This window comes from Phaseolus vulgaris, chromosome 11 (assembly GCF_051622355.1).
Source record: "Phaseolus vulgaris cultivar YP4 chromosome 11, ASM5162235v1, whole genome shotgun sequence".
NCBI lineage: Eukaryota > Viridiplantae > Streptophyta > Magnoliopsida > Fabales > Fabaceae > Phaseolus > Phaseolus vulgaris.
In genome coordinates this window covers 49,682,341-49,705,993 of record NC_143508.1, presented here as the reverse complement: position 1 = coordinate 49,705,993, position 23,653 = coordinate 49,682,341, and the positions used below count along the sequence as shown (strand labels likewise).

Genomic DNA, 23,653 nt, shown 5'->3' with positions numbered 1-23,653 from the left:
GTTGTAAATATTTAAAACATGAAATAGTAATAATTGACGACTTATAATTAAACTTACTCATTAATATAAGGGCATAAATAAATTTGTTTTCCTTCTTTTTCCAAGGTGTTAGTGATGTATGATTGGTTTTCACATTTCTTTGTTCTAGTGAGATTAGTATATGAGGGATCTAAGAATCTGTAGACATCTTCATTCCCATCATTGATAGAAACTCCATGCAAATGCCTACAAGTTATTAGTTAAAGAATAATTAATAATAATTTAACATAAGGTAAATTGAAATATAAGTAAAGATACTTACATCATAAAAAATTGAAGTATATTTATATTGAGCTTCTCATCCCCGGCTGCAAATTCTAACAAATGTGACATGTATATGTACAATGGAATGTCAGTGTTTATTTCAAAAAATGTATTATCCAATGGAATGTCCATAGGGTTATGACCAATCTCTCTAGCAGTTGCAGCTAAGGAAGTTATATGATCGTCAATCGGAACCTCATGCTTCTTTTTTGGACTTGGTTTCCGACAAAGTTTCTACAAAATAAATAACATTTGCATTAAATTAGATTTAATATATAAATACAAAATAATATAATGAAATGAAATTATTACCGAAGGTTCTGGTATAATTCGAATGAGTTGTCTGGGTACGAATGTCTTAAATGCATTAGCCACAATAGTTACTGTTGGGTTTAATAGTGTCAAAGTTCAAGAGGGGAGTGAATTGACCTTTTAAAAGTTTCTACCTTATCTGAAGGTAGTGGAACACGAACATTAGCTACTCGTACTCTTTTCACCGTTACCTTCCCCACATCAGGAGAAAGAGGAACGTTATGTAAAGTGGTGGCCGCTTGATAGAATTTTCCAATGGCCACCACCTGAGGAAGCATGCCGCCCTCTACTCACTACAAGAAAAAAGCCATTTTGCGTGGGCCAAAAACGGACGCAAAAGCTAGAAAACGGACGCTTATGCGTCCGATTCGCGTCCGTTACACATCTCACGAAAAAAGCCTGGAAGCAAATGAAAATTAGCGTGGGCCAGAAAGTTGGACGCATCTTGCGTGGGCCAAGCCCACGCAAAACGGACGCAACATGCAGAAGATAGGTAGACACAAAATGGACGCATATGCGGCGACTTTTGCGTGGGCGATCCGACGCAGAATTTTTATTTCGCTTGTGCGTCGGTCTAGCCGACGAAAATGATAAAAATATATATTTAAAAAATATCAGAATTTGCGTGGGCTTGGCCACGCAAAAGCGGACGCATGTTTAAAAAAACTTGCGTGGGCTTGGCCCACGCAAAAGCGGACGCATGTTTAAAAAAAACTTGTGTGGGCCTATGGCCGACGCATGTGATGAAGAAAAAAAAAAACATTTTATTTTGCTTTCTAACCAGATTACCTGTAAAAATTAAATACCAACCAAACCAAATCACATTGAAACAAATTACTATCATTCACAATACATCTATAAACACCCAAATCCACAAACACATCCAAAGTATGAAATCAAAATCCAGAAACACATCCAAAGTAGAAAAGCAATAGAAATAGTTAAACAAAAGATATGAATACTTGAAAAAATATTACAACTAAAATTGTACATTACAAATTTAACTAGAAGTAGCAAAATGAATCTCATAGTGATGTGATAAACCTGTAAAAAAATATAAACAATATAAATAAATAAATCAAATAATTAAAATATTTAGTATATAATAAAAATATCAAATAGTTAAACTTACATTATAGGATGTACTTTAAGAAATAGGTTGATCATCCTGTTCTGGATCATACTCATGATGGAATTGTGTTGTGCTATTGGAAGTAGTTTTTTCTTGTTCCATAGAGATAAGTTTATCTTTTATAACCTTCAGCTCATCCTCCAGGTGTGCATACTTCTGACTCCACATACTAAGTTCAGCACGAAGCATTTGATTTTCAGTCACTTGTCCAGATTGTGAAGTGTCGGACGCAGAGGCTTGGGTGAGAGAAGAGACTCCTTGGCGGATGTTAGCAGCCAAGTCTGCCGTACCATATACCCGACCTCTACTCTTTCCTCCGGCAGCTTCCTTCCATGTTTGAAGCTTAGTTGCAGGATCAAGTTGGTGGACATCAGTGTTAGAGTCCTGAGAACTATTTGCTTGAAGGACCTTCAAGCGCTCATGATACTTTTCCTACACAGATCATTACAAAATGAAAATGTTAGAAAATTAAAATATAAATATAAAACAATTTAAAAGAATAACTTACATAAGTTTCTCGAGCACGAGAATCAACCCATTCACCTTTCTTATTTGTGTGGGTGGCCATAAATAGTTCATCAGGTTCTGGAGGACGGCCATATTGACGTTCCTAATAATGTTGTACAATTAAAAGCATTATAGGTTGCAAATGTAAAATGATTTTCATGTAAGGCATTGACAAGTACTTACCAAGGTAACTGCAATATCTGAATGTGATTTTCTACCTGTGGAGTGCAGTGCTCCACCATGAGCTGAACTCCTATTGGCTTTATTTTGAGTTGATTTATCTTTGAATTTTTGTGAATCCCAATAGTTTAGAAGTTCAACCCATGCTTGCTGACCTATCCAAATAGGGCGGACAACCTTTCTCCTAGCCTTAGTCAACATATCACAAAGTCTTTTTTTGATTTTAGACTCGTAGACCTTTTTAATTTGGCATTCATCATGGGGTGCCCAAGTGACTCTAGTCTGTTAAAAAGAAGAAAATAGTTACTTTGAGTCCACAAGAAAAACAAGAAAACAAGTGACTGTAGTTTGTCAAAAATTAAAATTACCTGAAAGTCAGTCCACCATTTTAGTTTGTCCTCCTCAGGCATGACATCATAATGATGATATGGACCTCTAAATTGAGATCGAATGCAATGTCCAATGGCCTCACTAGCAAAATGATTTGGTGTCCAACTACAAATACAAACAAATAAAATTACAAGCATAGTAATATAAAGATAAAATTAAATGTACATTTAGGATGACTTACCCTCTTCCAAGAAGTCGGATGATGACCCTACCATTAGGGTCACGCTTGACGCTTTACTCTCTGCAGCCTTTATTTAATTTACACACCCCACATCACTTTTTTCTAATTTTCTGGCCCAATATGCTGCCCAAAGTTTTTACTCTCTGCAGCCTTTATTTAATTTACACACCCCACATCACTTTTTTCTAATTTTCTGGCTCAATATGCTTCCCAAAGTTTTTACTCTCTGCAGCCTTTATTTAATTTACACACCCCACATCACTTTTTTCTAATTTTCTGGCCCAATATGCTGCCCAAAGTTTTTACTCTCTGCAGCCTTTATTTAATTTAGACACCCCACATCACTTTTTCTAATTTTATGGCCCAATAAGCTGCCCAAAGTTTTTACTCTCTGCAGCCCTTATTTAATTTACACACCCCACATCACTTTTTTCTAATTTTCTGGCCCAATATGCTTCCCAAAGTTTTTACTCTCTGCAGCCTTTATTTAATTTACACACCCCACATCACTTTTTTCTAATTTTCTGGCCCAATATGCTGCCCAAAGTTTTCACTCACTGCAGCCTTTATTTAATTTAGACACCCCAACATCACTTTTTCTAATTTTATGGCCCAATAAGCTGCCCAAAGTTTTTACTCTCTGCAGCCTTTATTTAATTTAGACACCCCACATCACTTTTTCTAATTTTATGGCCCAATAAGCTGCCCAAAGTTTTTACTCTCTGCAGCCTTTATTTAATTTAGACACCCCACATAACTTTTTCTAATTTTATGGCCCAATAAGCTTTCCAAAGTTTTTACTCTCTGCAGCCCTTATTCAATTTACACAACCCATATCACTTTTTTCTTATTTTCTGGCCCAATATGCTGCCCAAAGTTTTTACTCTCTGCAGCCCTTATTTAATTTAAACACCCTACATCACTTTCTAATTTTCTGGTCCCAATTTTTTTACTCTCTGCAGCCCTATTTCATTTTAAACTCATGTCACTAAATGAACTTTATTGTTTCAATCATCAATATTTTTTTTTTAACACTACAAAAATTAAAAACTTCATAATTATTAAGAATTCTACTGGAACTTAGCCTTACTATAGTTTTATCTACTGGAAGACCAATTTAATATTGAGAAGGACCCAATCACATGGCTGAAAATCAAATTTCTACTATTCTAATAATTCATTGTATAAGTAAAATGATTTTGATTAACAACTATTGAAGAAAAATAGTTTTCGAAACTCAATTTCACAAAACAGTTTGATTAAAATTATAAATAAAGTTCTCAACTTAGATGAAACATTCACTAATTTTGATAAGAAATGATTTCAAATAGGCGTATGCAAAAGTGTATGAATGATGAAGTTTTGTTGTAAAGAAACACAAAATAAAAGACCCTAAACAAGCAATGATGTATATGTACACAAATATCCATTTGTGAAGACAAAAACGAGATGGTATTTGTTTGCGAAGGCTCTTATAAACGCACGACATCATAATAATCTGTGACCCACGAGGCTCTTATAAACGCGCGACATCACAATAATCCAAACCACCAATAATCCAAACCACCAATAATCACACCAGAAACCAACAATAATCCAAACCAGCAACCACAACTCAATATCCAAATAAAAAATTATTAAAATGTTAACCTGAGGAGGAGGCAGAGGGGAAGCTCGCGCGGAGGGGCAGCTCGCGCGGAGGGGAAGCTCGCGCGGAAAGGCAGCTCGCGCGGAAGGGAAGCTCGCGCGGAGGGGAAGCTCGTCACGGTGGAAGCTTGTGCGGAGGAAGCTGGATGCGGAGGAGAAGCTTGAAGACGAAGATGAAGCTCGCGCGCGGAATGGGAAATTAGGTTTTCGAGATTTGGGGGTTTTGAAAAACTGGGAACCCCAAAAAAATTCTATATACCCCTAAATAAATTAAAACATTTTTTATATAAAAAATTTTAAATTTAATAAAAAAAATTAATTTCATTATATAACAAAAAATTTTATTAATTTATAAAAAACAATTTAATTTAATTTATACAATACAATACAAAAATTAATTAATTTTAATTTATACAATAAATATTTACTTTAATTTATATAAAATAATTTCATTTCATTTCTACAACATAAAATTAATTTAAATTGTAAAAAAATATTATTTAATTTATAAAAAATATTTAATTTAATTTGTACAATAAAAAATATTTAATTTAATTTGTACAATAAAAAATATTTAATTTAATTTATACAATAAAAAATGACTTTAACATCTACTACCACAAATATCAATGAATCCTATTATTGCAATTGCTCTTGAGACCCTCATCATCCCTTCTAACTTATAATCCAAAATCTAATAATCAACTATATTCCATGATTTTAAGTTACTTCTGTAACTATCACGAAATGACTCATATTTCTCAAATTGCTTATGATACTCTCTTTTAGCCTTTACAATGCACTTCTTAGTTCAACTCTTACCTTGACAATGGACTACGGTTATTAACTTCTTCCTGCTAGGGAGATGAGACCTAGACAACTATTGAAGTCTTCGTCTTCTTCCCTCGGTCGGGTAGATTGTTGGGTGCTTGACTAGGGTCTTTCTCATCTTCGTGCTTCTTTCCTCGGCTCTCGGTCTATGGCGAACACCGATGGGGGGTACCTGCGAAGGCACTCTAACGCTAAGTCAGTGAAGTGGGTGATCATTATTCTGGTAGGTGAACAGTAATAAATGACGTACCTTTCTTCTTCGAATGTGTGCTGTGTATATTATTTTAATGGGCTGACCTTATTGGGTATGATTAGTGGAGTGGATCTTGCTTAGGGTTGTATTACCTTATCCTTAATGACAGATTAACTTCACTGACCTTAGTTTCAGCGTTAACAGTAGTATGGGTCGGCCGACCGTGATGATTCCACTCGTCTCGGCCAACCTTCCATGGCACATAACTTATAATCCAAAATGTAATCATGAACTCTATTGCATGATTTTAAGTTCATTCTATATCACACCCAGTCGAAACTTACTTATTTATGTTACGTTTATTAAAAACTAAGTCTATTAAATTTACTATGTCAAAGACCTATTATTTAGTATATTGGGAAACTATATTAAAACACTTATAAGGAATATTGCATATGTATCATCTCGTTACTTACTACATTATTATGTGCTTCAGTTGGAAAACATTAATTTCTTTTCGAAATCATACTAAGTAACTATAACAATGACATTTATAGAGCATGTAGTCAACTTTGGAACACTTTGAATATTGTATCAATCTAACAATTAAGAATAAGTTACTTACTCACGCACTTAATCTTAATATGTTTGTATCATATACATTTTCGCTAATTCATTAAGATGATCTTATCATTCATTTATGAGAAACATTTTTAGATCAAATTTATTCTCTATTTTTAAATACATCCATTACCATTTGCATTAATTAATTACTTCATCTTGAATTTATGTATATTTTATATAATATTTACAAAATTTAAATACGCATTTTATTTTTATTTTTTTTACTATTATTTAATTAATTATTATTTTTCTATATGTTTTCAAATCTTTATAAACTTTTTAAGATAACTTCTTTTAAATAATTTTAAAATTAAACACTTCATCAATTTAATAAATGTAATTTAACTAATTTATATCATAATTTCAAAAATAAAATAGTTATAACAATATATAAATAAAATAATTTAAAATAAATAATTTTTGAAATAATAAAATATTTTATATAACATTTAAATAATTTAAATATATATTTTCTTTTACTCAATTAATTTAATAAATTTAATTTAACTAATTATATAAAAAAATGATAAATTAAATAATTTATTATAATATTAAAGAAATAATTTTAAAATAAATATAATTAAGAATTAAATATTAAAATATTTTTTATAAATTAAATAAATTTAAATTTAAAATCCTAAAAATACGTGGGCCATTGCGGACGCATATGCGTGGGCTTCGTGGCCGACGCATATGCGTCGATTCTTGCGTCGGCTTTTAGCCATTTTGGCCGACGATACTAGCGTCTGGAAGTGGCCCACGCAAAAATTTGGAAGCTAATTTTCCATTTTGCGTCCAATGTGATTTTTGCGTGGGTTTTACCCATTTTGGCCGACGATACTAGCGTCTGCAAGTGGCCCACACAAAAATTTGGAAGCTAATTTCCCATTTTGCGTCCAATGTGATTTTTGCGTGGGCTTTTACCCATTTTGGCCGACGAAAGTAGAGTCCGCTACTGGCCCACGCAAGATTTTGGAAGCTATTTCTTGTTTTTCTTATAGTGACTAGTAGCTCACATTGACTCATCTGGTCAATGATATCCTCCCTTGATGTTGTAGGAGCCGCACAACTCCCCTTTGGGCTCTTGGAAGTGGGACTAACCCTCGCCTCAGGCAGCTCAACATAAACTTGTTGCGATAGAAACTTCTGTCGCAACTCTAGCCACACTCATTCAGTCTCCTTTCTCATCTCCTCTATTAATTCTTGACTTATCTTACTTGTCAGTTCTGCTTTGGTTTCTGAGGCAGGGGAGGAGGATGAGTGTCGTGGTCCAGCTTCGAAATAATGTTTTAGTCCAACCCCTTTTTCAGTTGCACGAACACGACCATATTGCTCAGGTCGTCCAATTGCTTCAACCAAGATATCGCGACGACCTTTGGGTACAAAATTAAATCTAAGTAAAGTGTCACTAATCAAATGAGCAATCCTAAAATCAACTCACATCATATTTTCATTCTCATCATTGAAAGAAACTCCATGCAAATACCTACAAGTTATTAGTTAAAGCATAATTAATAATATTTTAACATAAAGTAAATTGAAATATAGGTAAAGATACTTACATCATAAAAAATTGAAGTATATTTATATTGAGTTTCTGATCCTCAGCTGCAAATTCTAACAAATCTGACATGTATATGTACAATGGAATATTAGTGTTTATTTCAAAAAAATGTATCATCCTATGGAATGTCCATAGAGTTATGACCAATTCTAGCAGTTGCAGCTAAGGAAGCTATAGGATCATTAATCAAAGTGATATCTGCGACAATGATGACTAAGTGATATTCATTGTATTCAAAAGTCATTTCTCTCTGTGCCCTAAAGCTTGTAAAAAAAATTGTTTTGTTTATCTGCAACCTAAAATAGTGAACCTTATCTTATATTAAGATATAACACATCTTTTAGTTAGCATAACAATAATTTTTTAATCTCACTCTTTTGTAATGAAAAGTGTTTTACCCAGAAGTCGTTGTTATCCAAATAATAGTCGTGTTTCAACCATGTGTAACTTTGTTCCAAGCAATTCAAGTCAGCGGTGGTTGTTACTAAAACAATACTAAGTTAAGCTAAGAGCGGCTGCAATCTAAACAATACTTGGAAGTCAAGAGCGACTACGTATACAAATAATACTTGAGTTGTTTTAGTCAAGATTGGTTAGAAAATACTCATTGTATCATAGAACATTAGTATGTTTAATGAAACTTGATTAAAATGTTAAAAAAAAATGGATATAGACTGATTTTACAGATAAATCAATATAAAAATTGGACATAGACTGATTTCTGTTCCCTAATCTCATCCATATTGAATGTTATTGAATCTGGGGTAACTAAAAAAAGGAGAAATTTCATAAATTAAGTTCACAAAAAGTTTTGACAGATTATCTGTGAAAGAAAAGTCTGTGCTAACTAGTCGTCTTACTATGCTTAATTATATATATACAGACAAAATTGAATGACAGAAAGAGATCAAACATATCTTTTTATTCAACAGACCATTAAATTATCACCCACTTGCATCTTAAATTATTATACAAAGTGAAGATATTATTATCCACATCAAATGCAGCATTATCTTAGGCCTCACTCATCTTTCAGTTCTTATTTGCTGTCACTTTTTCATCCTCGACAAGATGAGCATCAATATCTCTAACGACATGATCATATAACTCCAAGTAGCCATATGGAGCGTGAACTTCCTCACTCACCTTCTCATATTCAACACTCCATTTAACTGCAGCACTGCCACCATCCTTCTCAATGGCTTCAAAGGTTGAAGTAAACACTTTATATTTCTCATCGATGGCTTCACCAAAGAGCTTGAATGCAATTCTTTTGTTCTCTTCATCAACGGATTCAATAGTTTCAAAACATGTTACTGTCTTACCATCTGTTGTTTCACAAATAACCAATCATTAACAAAAGTATTTACAAGAATATGTAATTGGTGACTCGTTTACTCATTTCATGACTATTTTTAGTCTCTACACATGTATTTTTTTTCTTCCAATTTTGGTTATTTTTCTGTCTCTATCTTTCTCCTAGTTTCATTTAAACTCTATTTTGGGTAAAGTTTTTTTATAAATGATAAGAAGAAAGCAAAAAATAAAACAATATTTACATTTATCATTACTAGAAAATTATTAAATAAAATTTATTTTAAGAAAAAAATAATTAATTACTATAATAACTAAATTATATATTATTTTAAAAACTAAAAAAATTATTAATATCTAAATTAGTTATTGATAAATAATTTTCAAATTAATATTTAATTATCAATGTTTTAGTTATCAATAATGATTTTTTTTAGTGTATACATGAAATTGAGTTCTTAATATGGAAAACCACATATAATATAAGAAAATAAATTAGTTAATTAATTTCGACATATGTAAAAATAATTAATTTTTTTTTAAATACCTATTCTAACTATTTTATTAATAGGTTAAGGGTTTTATAAATTATTTTTTCCAGTCAATAACTAATAATTAATTAAAAAATAACATTTAGAGTGCTTCAATTTATATACAAAATCAAATTTAAGTTAAAAATTAACAAGTTGATAAGATTGTATATATTCAGTGGTTGGTTTTGGTCAATTCTTGTATAAGAGTTAGAACATTTTTAAAATATTTTTTGTTTTGTTTTATTTATTCTTTAGTAAAGAAAACAACAAGAGAACAAGTATATGAATACTTCAAACTCAATTAACGAGCGAATATGAATAAAGTGATGGAAGTTCTCTGAGTTTGATTTTTGTGAAATATATAAACAGGAATAAACTATAAACTTACTTACCTAAGGTATAAGTCCAGTGTTTGACTGAATCATTGATATGCCAATCATCACCTTCATGGAGTTTGGCTCCATGAACTTTATCAGCAACGTGTTGGATATGGTGGATTTTCTTTGACATGATGTGGAACCATTTGTCTGCAGTTGCATGAACTGGAAGTTCAGTGCTAATTTTTCCAGAAAGTGACATTATCAAGAGTTCAAGAAACGAATAAAAGAGGAAAGGAATGGAATAGAGAGAGATGAGAAATGCCTCTTAAATAGAAAAAAAAAATATTACCAAAATATCCAGCTCCCAATTAATTGTGAGCATTTCGTGTTTTCTTGAAATAAAAGCAAAAAGTTATTTGAATGAGTAAGATATATAATCGATTTCTTATATTTTTTTAGTATGTTATGCTTAATATAAATTATTAATTGTGTTTAAATATGAAAGTTTTTTTTATCAATAAAAATAAATAAATAATAGAGGTATTTCAGGGATTTATACCAGATGTGTATACAAAACAAACCGGTAACGTCCTCCATCCATAAACAAAACTACTATTCCTACCTCACCATTAACCTTTATATTTTTTTTATAGACTTCATACAAACCAAAGGTTCAAGACATCAATCAGAGTAAGAGAAACATGTTAAGCGTACCTTCAATGTCACCCAAGATCAAACCTTCAACTGCATCATCGAGAAAATCTCTGAGTGGTCTATGTGCCTGTCCTTGAAGATCTTTTTATTTCTATGCTTTTACGGTTCTCCTATGTGGTCTATGCTTCGATCACACACACAACCAAATCCGATTAACGGCTTCACTTTCCTCAATCAATCTAAATTGTGATAAATGCAATATCAACTCCTAATGCACTAACGATGTTAGTTCCACTCACTCATAGCACTTAGACTAGACGGGTCAGGACGAGCCAGGCAACTTTGCACGTCCAAAAGAGATGAGACGTGTGTGTAATGTTTAGGTAGTACAATGGAGTCGCACAAAAATATAAATATGTTTTTCTTTATTTTTTTAATTATTTTAAAATGTATGCATATTTAAAGTTTTAAGAAGTATTCCCATCTAAATGTATTTTATACTGTATAGAAGTTCATAATAAATTTATAAATATTAATATATATATATATATATATATTAATTGGTGGTACTAATTAGATAAAATGGTACTAAAGAACATTTAAGTCACACTGCATCTGATTAAAACTTGTCTAAAGTTTTCTATTTTCTGTATGCTGATATTTATAATGGTTGTTCCCAAAAAAGAAGTCACATTCATTAAATTCTTATGAATATCATATAGAAATTTTAAGCAATTAATATATGAATGTTTTAAGTTGTCATACACTTTTATTATATGGTAACTAAAGTGTATTTGTCTTAAACGTTGGCATTCATACACTTTTATCATAACTTAAAGAACTAGAAGTAATATTTTTAATCAAAGTGGAATTTAGTATTTTTGTTTACATTTTAGTGTAGATATAATACATTTTGTGTTTATCTATAAAATTCAATCTATAATATATTTTTTTTCAAAATAGCATTAATTTAAAAAAGTGGTATTAACAAAAATTAAGAAAAAAACAAGAAAAAAGGTCATAGACGTGATTTGAACAAAAATATAAATTTATAATTAATTTTAATTATCAATTAAATTAAAAAATTTAAAACGTTAAATCAATACTCAACCTAAAAATGGTTATTGTACATCAAACTTCACAATTATTGTAGTACAATAATGATAGCATATCCTTGACCACACATTCTTGTTTGTTTGTTAGCATTTCTTCATCCTTTACGAGACAAAAACACCATCACTATCTTCAATGCTATGGTCGAAGCATTAAAGATACTCCATTCAATTGCTTTCAAGTGGCAAGTGGCAATCTTTATGCCTTATACAAGATGCAACTATGCTGGAGTCACTAGGAAAATGCACGTGGTTTCTAAACCATTAATTTTGTATGCCTAACGGTGCATATGACCTTATGTGGCCATAATCCCTTTGTTTTTAATAGGCACCCAAGAATGAGACTTTGTAGGTGTTGTCTATGTTTTCTTTGTTTATATGTTTTCTTTGTTTACAGGTGGATTTTGGGATTATTGTGAATGTGTTGGAGTAGGTCTCATGGTTATTATATATGAGTCGGTTGTGTCCTTGGTTTGTGTATATGGGTTGGGATATCCTTGAAATACATTTTTTTATTATATTTTATTCTTTGCTGATAAAAAAAAAATTAATTTCTTGCAACCATCATTCTCAATGTCTTGAAATATTAGGTTAAAGATCTTAATTTTTTTTATCTAAAATAAAAAAAAATGAATAAATAGAAACATTTAGGATGCTTCAATACTATTACAAGAAAGAATTTTATACACCATTCAAAATTTGCTAGAAGAGTTCAAAAAATGGGTTTCCAATGCTAAAAAACCCCAACACCTTTGTAAGCATACATGAACCTAAATTCTAAGAAACCTAAACAATTCCATGACTTCTGCCTATACATGACTAGAGATAGGGTTATAGAGAAAATTCTAACAGGTTGAAGGAGCAAGACTTCCCTTCCTTAAAGAAACAACAATTAGACTCTAATAAGACAGTCTTTTCATTGGTTTAATTCCTTGCATCATATTTATAGGACCTATGCACCATAGTTACAATGTAACTTATCTTTCCTTACATAACCTCACAACAGGTTGATTTGCAGCCAACACAAGTAGTAATTAAAGATTGTCTTGAGTTCCAACTCAATGACCAAAAGCAACAAGGTGGAAGTTTGCACAACCCTTTGTTTGCTTTACAACACCCAACTTTTCCTACGTAAAGTGCAATAACCGCTGGCGCAAAAAAACTTAAAAATAGCAGCTATTTTGACTGTAAAATGATGACTTTCTAGCGGCCCTTATAAACCATTTCGAAGCATATAAGAGGGCACCCATATTTACCATAGCGGCCCTTATAAATCGTTGCACAACATCTAAGAGGACGACTATGGTAAATAACCGCCCTTATAGATTTAGGAAATATGTGGCCCAAGCATGTCTCACATATTCATTGGTGGCCGAAGGCATTGCTTTCTCATCTATAAAGACCTGCATTACAAATTAAGATTCACATAAATTAGTGTTAAGATACATATATGTTAAAGAATTATAAAAGTAATTTATCATCATGTTACCTGCTCCCAATCACTCTTAAGGCCCAGTCTTACAATGGTAATCATCTATTGCATAACGTAATAGCCACACTCATAGCTTCCTGGTTATCATTTACACTATAATTCAATAGAAAATAAAAGTTAATATTGATAAAAAATGAAAAGAGAAAGATAAAAATTACAAACCTTTAGTGTCATCCACTTCAGATTTTGATAATTTGAATTGGATCGACCTTTTAGGATGTTATATAAATGCCATGAACTGGTTAATACAAAAAACTGTGTTAGTAGATGCTTAATTACTAACATACAGAGTTAAGTTTATAGTGTACTTATCAATCATAATCTTTAGATGTGTGGGTGACTTCTTGTGCAGGGAAAAAAACCTCACAAAACTCTTATCAACCATGGATAAGACAAGTAACGGCCAACGACCCCTATATCATCCATGAAAAGAGCTAGTAAATATTTAAAACATGAAATAGTAATAATTGACGACTGATCCACACAATCTAACCTCTCTTACCAGATGCACAACTAGATGAACCATGATGTAAAAAAAAAGATGGAAGAAAAAATATCTCTAATTCACACAAGATAATAATAATTTCATCTTCAAGTTCATCTAATTTTAAATGGATCAATGACTTTACAACAAATGAAAGAGAAGAAAGAGCACAAACGAGCATTTAGACCATCCTTTGTCTTCCCGTTAATATTAAGAAGTGTACCAATTAAGATATCACACACATTCTTCTAAACATGCATTACATTTATACAATGTCTGACTTCTAACCTCGACGAGTACGGAAGATCAAAGAAGATTGATTTTTTCTTCCATATGTTTGTCATAGATGACTTCTTTTTTTACTTACCAAAGGTGTGGTCTATGTTATTTACCTTTTCGTAAACTTCAACACCAATTAATAGAGTTGGTGGACTACTAGTCTCTTGATGTCCATTAAAGGCTTTTTTCAACCTTCGGTAAGGATGATGACTTCTAAGAAACTTCTGATGCCGAAGATATACCGTCTTTCTTCCATGTTTCAATTGATGAGAAGTGGTGTCTTTTTTGCATATTGGACATGTTTTATGACCCTTAACACTATATCCTGATAAGTTACCATATTCCGGAAATTCGTTGATGGTGCAAAATAACATGTCATTCATCTTGAAAGTTTCATTAACAATTTTTTCTAATACTTCAACACCTTGATCCCACATTAACTTCAAATCTTCAATTAGGGGACTTATATAAACATCCATGTCATTTCCTGGCCTTTTTGGATTGGATATCATCATAGACAACATCATGTATTTTTGCTTCATGCACAATCCATAAGGTAAGTTGTAAATAATTAGTAAAACAGACCATGAACTATGATTTGTATTGATATTACCAAACAAATTAATTTTGTCTCTTGCTAAACCAAGTCGAATACTATTATCAAAATTGTTATTAATAATATTAATAATCTATAACAATATATAAAAAAAGGAATTTTTTTTACACATCTTGTTTTCCACTGTTATCCTTTATAATACTAAAATATAACAAATTTATCTATAATAATATATAAATGAGATTTTTTTATAATATATAAAGGTGAATTTCTTTTTTTTACGCATTTCATTTTTCAGTTTTGTTACAAGATTATAAGATTTTGAGATCCTAAATTAGTTCTTCCTCCACTATTTTTTTTCTTTGAATACACTACAAAATAAATAAATCTAGTTCTAACAATTAAAAGTTAACATTAATTAGTTAACAACGTCTTATATATAATAAACTTTGCACTCATAAACACTAATTAGCTGTTGGTTTTTCAAGATCGATCTCTAGAACCAATTGTGCGAACACTTATAACATCTCAAGTGCCTTTATTAATTGATTCAATGAAAATCTTCATTTCACTTCTACAAAACTAATACTTCACCCCAAAAAATAGAGGTAGTCATTTCAATGAAATATTTTCACAAAAGAAAATTTCCCATCATCCATTTTAACTAAAATTTCAGAAAACTCAAATAACTTTCAAATGCAAAAAAAAATTGGCTTCATGATAAACACTCGATTTATAGCCAAAATCACGCGTTTGAATTGTAACAGAACAATATAAGAAAAAATTCATTTTAGCTGCCAACAAAAAAAGAGGCCACAAAAAAGAAGTTACTAGTAAGGATGAAGTCTAATCAAATTGAACACAAAAATAATAATTGATAGTTAAAACTTTGGTAGCTAATTAGATATCAATTTAGAAACTATTTAACAATAATAAAAACTAATTTAGAAGTCAATTTTTGTTTAGTTTTAAAAATAATCTCTAATTTAGTCAATATAGCAACTAATTATTTTTTTGTTTTTTAACATTAGTTTTTATTTCATGATTTTCTATAGTAACTAATTTTTTATTTTTTTTAACATTAATTTTTATTTCATGATTTTTTTTATAGTGTTGGAAGTGGATGCATAATTAAATTCCTAAACACCTAATTAATGCGTTTCTACATGTTGGTGAAGATTTGACAATCCAAACCTAATTAAAAGAATCTAGAGACAATAATAAGTATTTAGATATCATTATTTTTTTTTAAAAAATTACACATTTAAAATGCAGATATTATTTTAAAAAGCATAAACATTCATTTAAAAAGCACTAACATGTGCCATATCAAAATTTATTGAATTCAGACAAAAGAGCTACATGATAATTAAGAACACTTCTCCTCCAACATCAGAACAATTATTTTAAGGCCATCATTTATTCTATTACTTTTCTTCTTAATTGGAGCTATGCCTTAAGAAGATGAGCATCGATATCTGTAGTGCATTTGTGGAGGTACTCGATGTAGCCATATGGAGGATCAACATCTTCACGAAGCCTCTCATATTCAACAATCCATTTGATGACAGCACCACCATTTTCCTTATCAGATGCTTCAAATATCAGATTCAGGAGCTTGTATTGCTGATCCAGGTCTCCACCGAAGAGCTTGAAGATGATTGTTTTCTTTGCTTCATCATATTCCACACTCTCCTGACATGTTTTAACCTTACCATCTGTTCTTTCAGAATCATTGTATGAGAATTATAATAAGAAACCAATTCATCTATATATATAACATTTTTTTGAATTGTAACTTAGATAATCTTGTATAGTTTTTTCTTCCAAGAAATAAATGTGCACATTTCGACTTCATTCTATGTCTTAAAAGAAGTGATACAAACTCACTTTACTCTAAAAGTATTTTATGCACATAGGATGCAAGATACAAATCACATCTTATCTGTCAATTTTAAACTCATATTTTAAAATAATATTAAAGTGTATTTTAATAATAATTATTAATTTTTTTATTATTTATTATCAATTCATTATTTCATCATCCATTAATATTTTCAATTCTTTCTTGATAAAGATAAATTTGAGATTCTATGTTATCTAATACACGGATGAGGTGTGACTGATGCGTCTGAAGTGTGTACTCTGATGGAAGCAAATGTTTGGTCTTGGATTTCTGTAAAATCTCGTTTTGCTTCGGTTCCCTTTTCCAGTTGGTGTTTGGAACCTTTGGTATGTATTTTAGGTTTTTAGTATGGATAGTGCTTTTGCTAGTTGGTTTGGTGGTTTTTGTTAGATGTTGGTTACTGTATTTCTTGTATAAGGGTTGATCCACCCTGAAGTGGTTCGCATTTATTTATTTATTATTGTTGATAAAAAAAAATCTAATACGTGGATAAATATTACCCTTTTCATTTAATTTTCTAAAATTAAGTCTAAATTCATCTTCTATGAATAAATATAAGAAGTAAAGATTCGAGGGAATTAGAGAGAGAGTATAAAAGTATATTGAAATTCAGGGAGAAAATAATGTGCATAGAGTTATTAGAAGCTTAATTACCTATGACATAAGTCCAGTGCTTGATGGACTCATTATGATGCCAGTCTTCACCATGGTGCAGCTTGGTTCCATGAATCCTCTCAGCAATGTTTTGAACCTGATGGAGTTGCGTTGCGAAGAGGTTGAACCACTTTGCAGCAGTTGCATGAACCCCAATTTCAGTGCTGATTTTGCCAGAAAGAGTCATGGTGATGAAGAAAGAAGCAAGTAATAATAATGCAAAGAGCAAGGTTGAGGGATGGTGAAGAATATGATAATGCCACCATTTATATAGTAACATAACTCACCTAACTCTTCAAAAATAATTGAATTTTAAGGTGGAGACATTCACATTCACTTTGTTAATAAATGTAAAAAATCTTAAATAATAGACCTAATGTATGCTACAAAGTATAATATGGGTGCATTAGAAGTTCTTTTGAAAATAGTAATACAACCCAAAAGTGCTTTTGCATTGAAACTTTGATAATGAGAATACAATTGCCATCTGTAATACAAAATATGTTTATAGGTTAGATTAAGAAATGCATTTTATTTTCTGTGGTTATTCTAATGTGTGGACAATGAGAAGTGTTGTAGTGTTGTGTATTTTTATATCACTTCACGTAGAATCGTCTAAAGATGAAGTAAAGAAAATTAGAAGAAACTTGACTCTAAGAAACATATTCTGGTAAAACAAAATTTGTCAAGTAAAGGAAATTAGAACCAAACTCAGCTAAACAACCTTTCATGTACAATTAGAATGTCTAAAATTACTAGAAACTGGATACCAAGAAAATAGCAAAAGACATTTGAACTTATTCCACAAAAGTTAATACCAAAATTACATGGAAAATACGAAAAATGGGTCTTCAATATTATTTTGCCCAAAAACCGATTAAATTACAATCATCACAAGAATTTAGGTTGGGCCTTCCATGTTGTGTAAGTTGGGCTCCAATGATCACCCCATTAGCTCTAGTAAAGTAGAAACTTTTGTGCTGTCTTTTGCTATCCGTCCCGTATTAGCCTGTTTTGCATTGGATCGTAAAATGTAAGTTGGGTTGGTTCACTTCATTTAAGTAATGAAGGCTCAATTTATTGACTCGTCTTGCATAAGGGATGACATGTGAGCCTGATGTTCAACCTGCTAAGGGATATCCTTATCTTGCTACTTGTGGAGGTATTTTTCGTGGGAGTATGGGGGGTTTATTGGTTCTTTCTCTGTGTTTCTTGAAGTTCAGACTACTTTGGTTGCTGAGTTTTATGGAGTTATATATGCTATAAAGGAAACTCAAAAGATGGGGCTTACTAATGTATGGCTTGAATGTGATTGTGCCTTGGTTTGTACTGCATTTATTGTTAGTACCAATGTTCCCTGGATGCTAATGTGTGTGCTGATAAGTTTACTAATTTAGGATTTATTCATAAAGAATCATTTCATTGGTATAATAAGCTTCCATCTAGTTTGTTGTTAAAATTATTTATGAATATGTATTGTCTATCTATGTATCATTTTTGTTAATATATGAGTTTTGGTCTAATCCCCCATACTTTTTTATATTTTCTTTCTTTTTTCTTTTTTTAATAATACTTTTTTTATATGATGGCAGATAATTACCTTATGAGTTTACCATATTCAATCCTTCAATAAACATATTAATGATAATAATTAATAATATTAATAATGGTTAATGATATGAATAATATATTTATTATTATTAGTATTATTGATATTATTATTTATAATAAAATAATACTAATACTAATATTAATATTATTATTATTGTTAATATTAATAATGTTAATAATAATACTAAAAATATTAATAAAATAATAATAATATTAATATTGTTAATTTTGTAAATAGTAATGTTAATAAAATTTTTAATAATATTACTAATAATACTAATAATAATTAATAATATTAATAATAATTACTAATATTAAAAATAATATTATTATTTCTGTTACTGAATTAGCTTGAAATTAGGATCACTTTTCAGTTGTTAAATTGGTATGTTTTATTTGGCGTGACCAAACTCTTAACAATAAATAATTTGGTAGCTATTTAACAACGAAATAAAAAAATTAGATTTTTTGCTGCCATATAATTTTGATAACTAATTTAATCACAAAATTTTTCTTAATTTTAATTTATTAAAAATAATTTAACAAGTAAGGTACGTGGTATTATATAGTTAGGTAAAAAAATTTAAGCATAAGCACCTTTGACATTTAATGAAAATCATTTATCGATATCCATTTAATTATCATCTGTGGATGAGTTAAAATATTATTGTTATAATTAAGTTTGATTGACCCATTTTAATTAATGTTTGAATGATCTCGGTTATAATATTGATATGAAATATTTAATTATTAATTTAAAATAATTGATTATTTATAAAAAATAAATAAAAATTCAAAATAATTAATTATTATATATTTAATCGATGATATTAAAAATTAAATATATAAATATATAATCAATTATATTTTAAAAAAATTATCAATTATTTTGCCTGATACATCAAAGATTTCTCTTCAATCACTCTAGCTCTTTTACCACAAGCCACTAACAAATTATACATTTATTTAATTATGAACTCTTTGAAAAAGTAGTAATTATGAATGCCATTAATAAATTGACTTGTGCCCCTACATTATCCTTTTCTGGAACTTCTTATAAAAGAGAATACTTCTATTTAAAGAAAAATATTTAGACAATATTTGTACTAGTAATTTTGATATAAATATAAATAAATAAAATACTTATGTAGCAGCTTTTTCTGTGAAATAAGTTTTTATTTTATTCAAACTTAAAACAAATAACGTTTGTGGTTTCTTTTATTTTAAATTAACATTTATTAGAGTTATGCAACCTAAAAACCTATAAAATATATAGATACTAACATAAATATTGAAAAAGATATGAAAATACGAATTTAAAAAATATACATTTATATATTATATAATTATAAATTATATAAATTGATAATAAAGATTTATATATAGAAGTATGCTTTAGTTTTTTTTAAGATATTTTTTATGATTAGTTCAAAAGAATTGTTCTTTATTTTTATAATTATAATAAATTTAAGTTTTTAAAAGATTAAAGTATTTTTTATTTTTAAAATTGTATTAGAGTATCAAAATCTTCAAATCTTCATAAATCTAACCATTTTTTTTTAATTTAGAGATTTCATCAATACTAATGTGTCTCAACATCATAATATGTAATTCTATTATAATCAAAGAGAGTAAAATTTATGCAAAATATATAACAACCGACTTAATTATAAATGGAAACAAGTACAAACATTCATTTATACGAATCACATGGATCACTACACACTTCAAAGCAGAGATACTCTTTGAAGTTCATTATTTCTTGCAACATTGACCTACATAATAATAACAATACTTCTCCTCCAACATCACAAAACTCCATTATTTCTTCTTGGATTTATGCCTTCAGAAGATGAGCATCAATATCTCTGGTGCATTTGTGGAAGTACTCGACGTAGCCATATGGAGGATCCACTTCTTCACCAACCCTCTCATATTCAAAGGTCCATTTTACACATTTATTATTATTGGTATTATTATTAATAATAAAAAAATACTAATAATAATATTAATATCAATAATAATGCTAAAAATATTAATAAAATAATAATAATATTAATGTTGTTAATAGTAATATTAATAACAATTTTAATAATATTACTAATAGTACTAATAATATTAATAATAATAAATAATGTTAATAATAATTACTAATATTAAAAATAATATTATTATTTCTGTTACTGAATTAGCTTGAAATTAGGATCACTTTTCAGATGTTAAATTGGTATCTTTTATTTGGCGTGACCGAACTCTTAACAACAAATAATTTGGTAGCTATTTAACAATGAAATACAAATTTATCACTAACTACTTTGCAACTTGATTTTTTTTCTCCCATATAATTTTGATAACTAATTTAATCACATATATTAACGTTTTTAGTAGGGGTGCCAAAGTGGGGCGGACCGTGCAAGCCGGTCCGTGGTAAAAAACATGGGGTGGGCTGACGTTTTCAACCCGCATTAGCCTGCCCCGCATAACCCGCGGCCCGCGCGGACAAGCAGCGGAGTGGGGCTGACTGGTTTGCTAGCCCGCAAAACAAAAATAAAAATAAAAAATAAAAAATAAAAAAATTAATTGATTTGAGAGCAATGGTCTAGTGGAGGAGTGACAACTTTGAGTGAAAGAAAATTAGGTTTTAACTCAAAACACAACATAGTTATACTGTTCCAAAAAAACGCACACAACACACGACACAATCTCTTTTGCAGTGTCGCCGCTCGCTATGCTTGCTTCTCCGCATGGCTTCGCCTGCAACTGCTGCGCGCTACTGTTTCACACCGCGCTACTGCCTCCACTCCTCCTCGTTCCAAAAAAAAGTGGTTGGCCCGCAAGCCTGCAGGCCAACCCGCATGCAGGACGGATCATGAAAACCAGCCTGCATTTTGCGGGCCTAAGCGGGGCAAACCGGCCCGCTATGCCACCCCTAGTTTTTAAGTTGTTTAGCTACCAATAAACGTTTTTGCTTAAATACATTTTTTATTTATGTAACTACAAATTTGGAAATTTTTTGTTTTCTTAATATGGTGATTTTTTAGCAATTCAAGCTATTTGTACCAAATTGGAATTTATTTGGTTCCCTCTCTTTTATTCAAGATTTTTTTTTTATAAATGGATTTCTTCTTATTTTCCTCATGTTTTATTTATACTATAATATGTTACAAATGAGTTAAAACGTCTATTAAAAGTGATAATACGAGTTAATTTGTCTCATATTGACCCATGAAATATGGGTTGAGTTGGGTCGTCTTGCTTAAGAATGTAGATTAATTCTATTAGTGTGTCCTATATATAGGATGTACTACAAGTCAACCCGCATAAGAAAATTAAAATCTTATTAAAAATATAAAAAAATATCAATACACTTGTAATATATATATATATATATATATATATATATATATAACTCGTTATCTTGTTTGCAAATTGCATTATGGTAGTGTTGGCGTAACAATATTCAATTTTACATTCTCCTAATATTTCTACCACACTACAAAATAAAAATTTGTTTAAGGTGAAAGAAATGGCAAGAGTCGAGAGAGCACGTGGAGTGATTGAGGACATGACATTGATGAGAACCAAAAGTTGGAGTAGAAAATTTTGTATTTTTTTATTAAGGTGTTTCTTCCTGCACCCATCAAATTTCCTACTGCACCCCAACTAATTTCCATAACATAAAAGTAAATTTTGAAATATGAAATTCATAAGTGAAAAAAAAAATACTCCAAAATAACCTTTTTGTGACAGATATTTTACCTTTCAGAATTCAATTTTTAGAATTGATAGGGTGTAGGAAGAAATTTAATGGAATGCAGAAAGAAACACCTTTTTTATTATTATGCAGGCTAGCGAACTGATGTGCCTTGTTCTGTATCTGACCCGCTCGAATTACAAATCATGCGAAACAGACTTAAGTGGGTCAACGAATCAAAATAGTAAGTCTGTCCTATATTTTTCATAACAAACTTGGGTCGACTTGCATGATCCACCTCAAATTATCTCTCCTAGTATGAACTATATTGATATGTAAGTAACTTTAATTGTATGCTCTATTAGATAAATTTCTTACACCTTCCTCTACCCATGTGCATATCATATCTACAGATTTTATCAATATTTATATATATTGTGAATAATTTTAACCATAATTTTTATTTAGTGTGAAATTTTTGAAGAAATTAGTTTGAAGGCCAAATTTTTTAAATATATCTATATATGTGTGTGAAAGGCTTTTCTTAATTAATATTTAGTAAAAATAATTTAAGAAGAAAGGTACGTGGTATTATATAGTTTGTTTAGAAAAATTTAAGTATTTATGTGATAACGGCCACCTACAATCATAAGTACCTTTGACATTTGATGAAAATCATTTATCGATATCCATTTAATTATCATAAGTTTGATTGACCCATTTTAATTAATGTTTGAATGATCTCCGTTATAATATTGATATGAAATATTTAATTATTAATTTAAAATAATTGATTATTTATTTATAAAAAAAATTCAAAATAATTAATTATTATATATCTAATCCATTATATTAAAAATTATATATATATATATAATCAATTATATTAAAAAAGTTATCAATTATTTTACCTGATACATCAAAGATTTCTCTTCAATCACTCTTGCTCTTTTATCCTCAAGCTACCAATGAAAAAAAAAACAAATTATACTTTTATTTAATTATAAAAAATATGTGATGATGATTCCAATCTCAAATCTTTTGAAAAAGTAGTAACTATGAATTCCATTAATAAATGGACTTGTCCCCCTACATTATCGGTTTTTTGGAACTTCATATAAAAGAGAATACTTCTAAAACACTTCTAAAACACACAAGTAAAGAAAAATATTTAGAGAAA

The 23,653-nt window shown here is 29.9% G+C and overlaps 3 protein-coding genes across 3 annotated transcripts; all 3 read right to left on the bottom strand.

Moving 5' to 3' along the window:
- Positions 1–1,413: 1,413 nt before the first annotated feature.
- On the bottom strand, positions 1,414–3,039 carry LOC137819591 (uncharacterized). The gene is made up of 6 exons (XM_090297813.1): positions 3,032–3,039; positions 2,803–2,929; positions 2,438–2,716; positions 2,256–2,357; positions 1,748–2,179; positions 1,414–1,659 (listed from the first exon to the last, which is right to left on the bottom strand). The coding sequence occupies exons 1-5, from the start codon at positions 3,037–3,039 to the stop codon at positions 1,763–1,765; spliced, it is 933 nt and encodes a 310-aa protein (XP_090153939.1). The 3' UTR covers positions 1,414–1,659; positions 1,748–1,762.
- Positions 3,040–8,767: 5,728 nt separating this feature from the next.
- LOC137819583 (MLP-like protein 43) lies at positions 8,768–10,397 on the bottom strand. Its single transcript, XM_068623480.2, has 2 exons — positions 10,104–10,397; positions 8,768–9,192 (listed from the first exon to the last, which is right to left on the bottom strand). The coding sequence occupies exons 1-2, from the start codon at positions 10,288–10,290 to the stop codon at positions 8,897–8,899; spliced, it is 483 nt and encodes a 160-aa protein (XP_068479581.1). The 5' UTR covers positions 10,291–10,397; the 3' UTR covers positions 8,768–8,896.
- A 5,514-nt stretch (positions 10,398–15,911) lies between these two features.
- Positions 15,912–17,427, bottom strand: LOC137811463 (MLP-like protein 31). The gene is made up of 2 exons (XM_068613235.2): positions 17,169–17,427; positions 15,912–16,326 (listed from the first exon to the last, which is right to left on the bottom strand). The coding sequence occupies exons 1-2, from the start codon at positions 17,353–17,355 to the stop codon at positions 16,058–16,060; spliced, it is 456 nt and encodes a 151-aa protein (XP_068469336.2). The 5' UTR covers positions 17,356–17,427; the 3' UTR covers positions 15,912–16,057.
- Between the last annotated feature and the right edge of the window lie 6,226 nt (positions 17,428–23,653).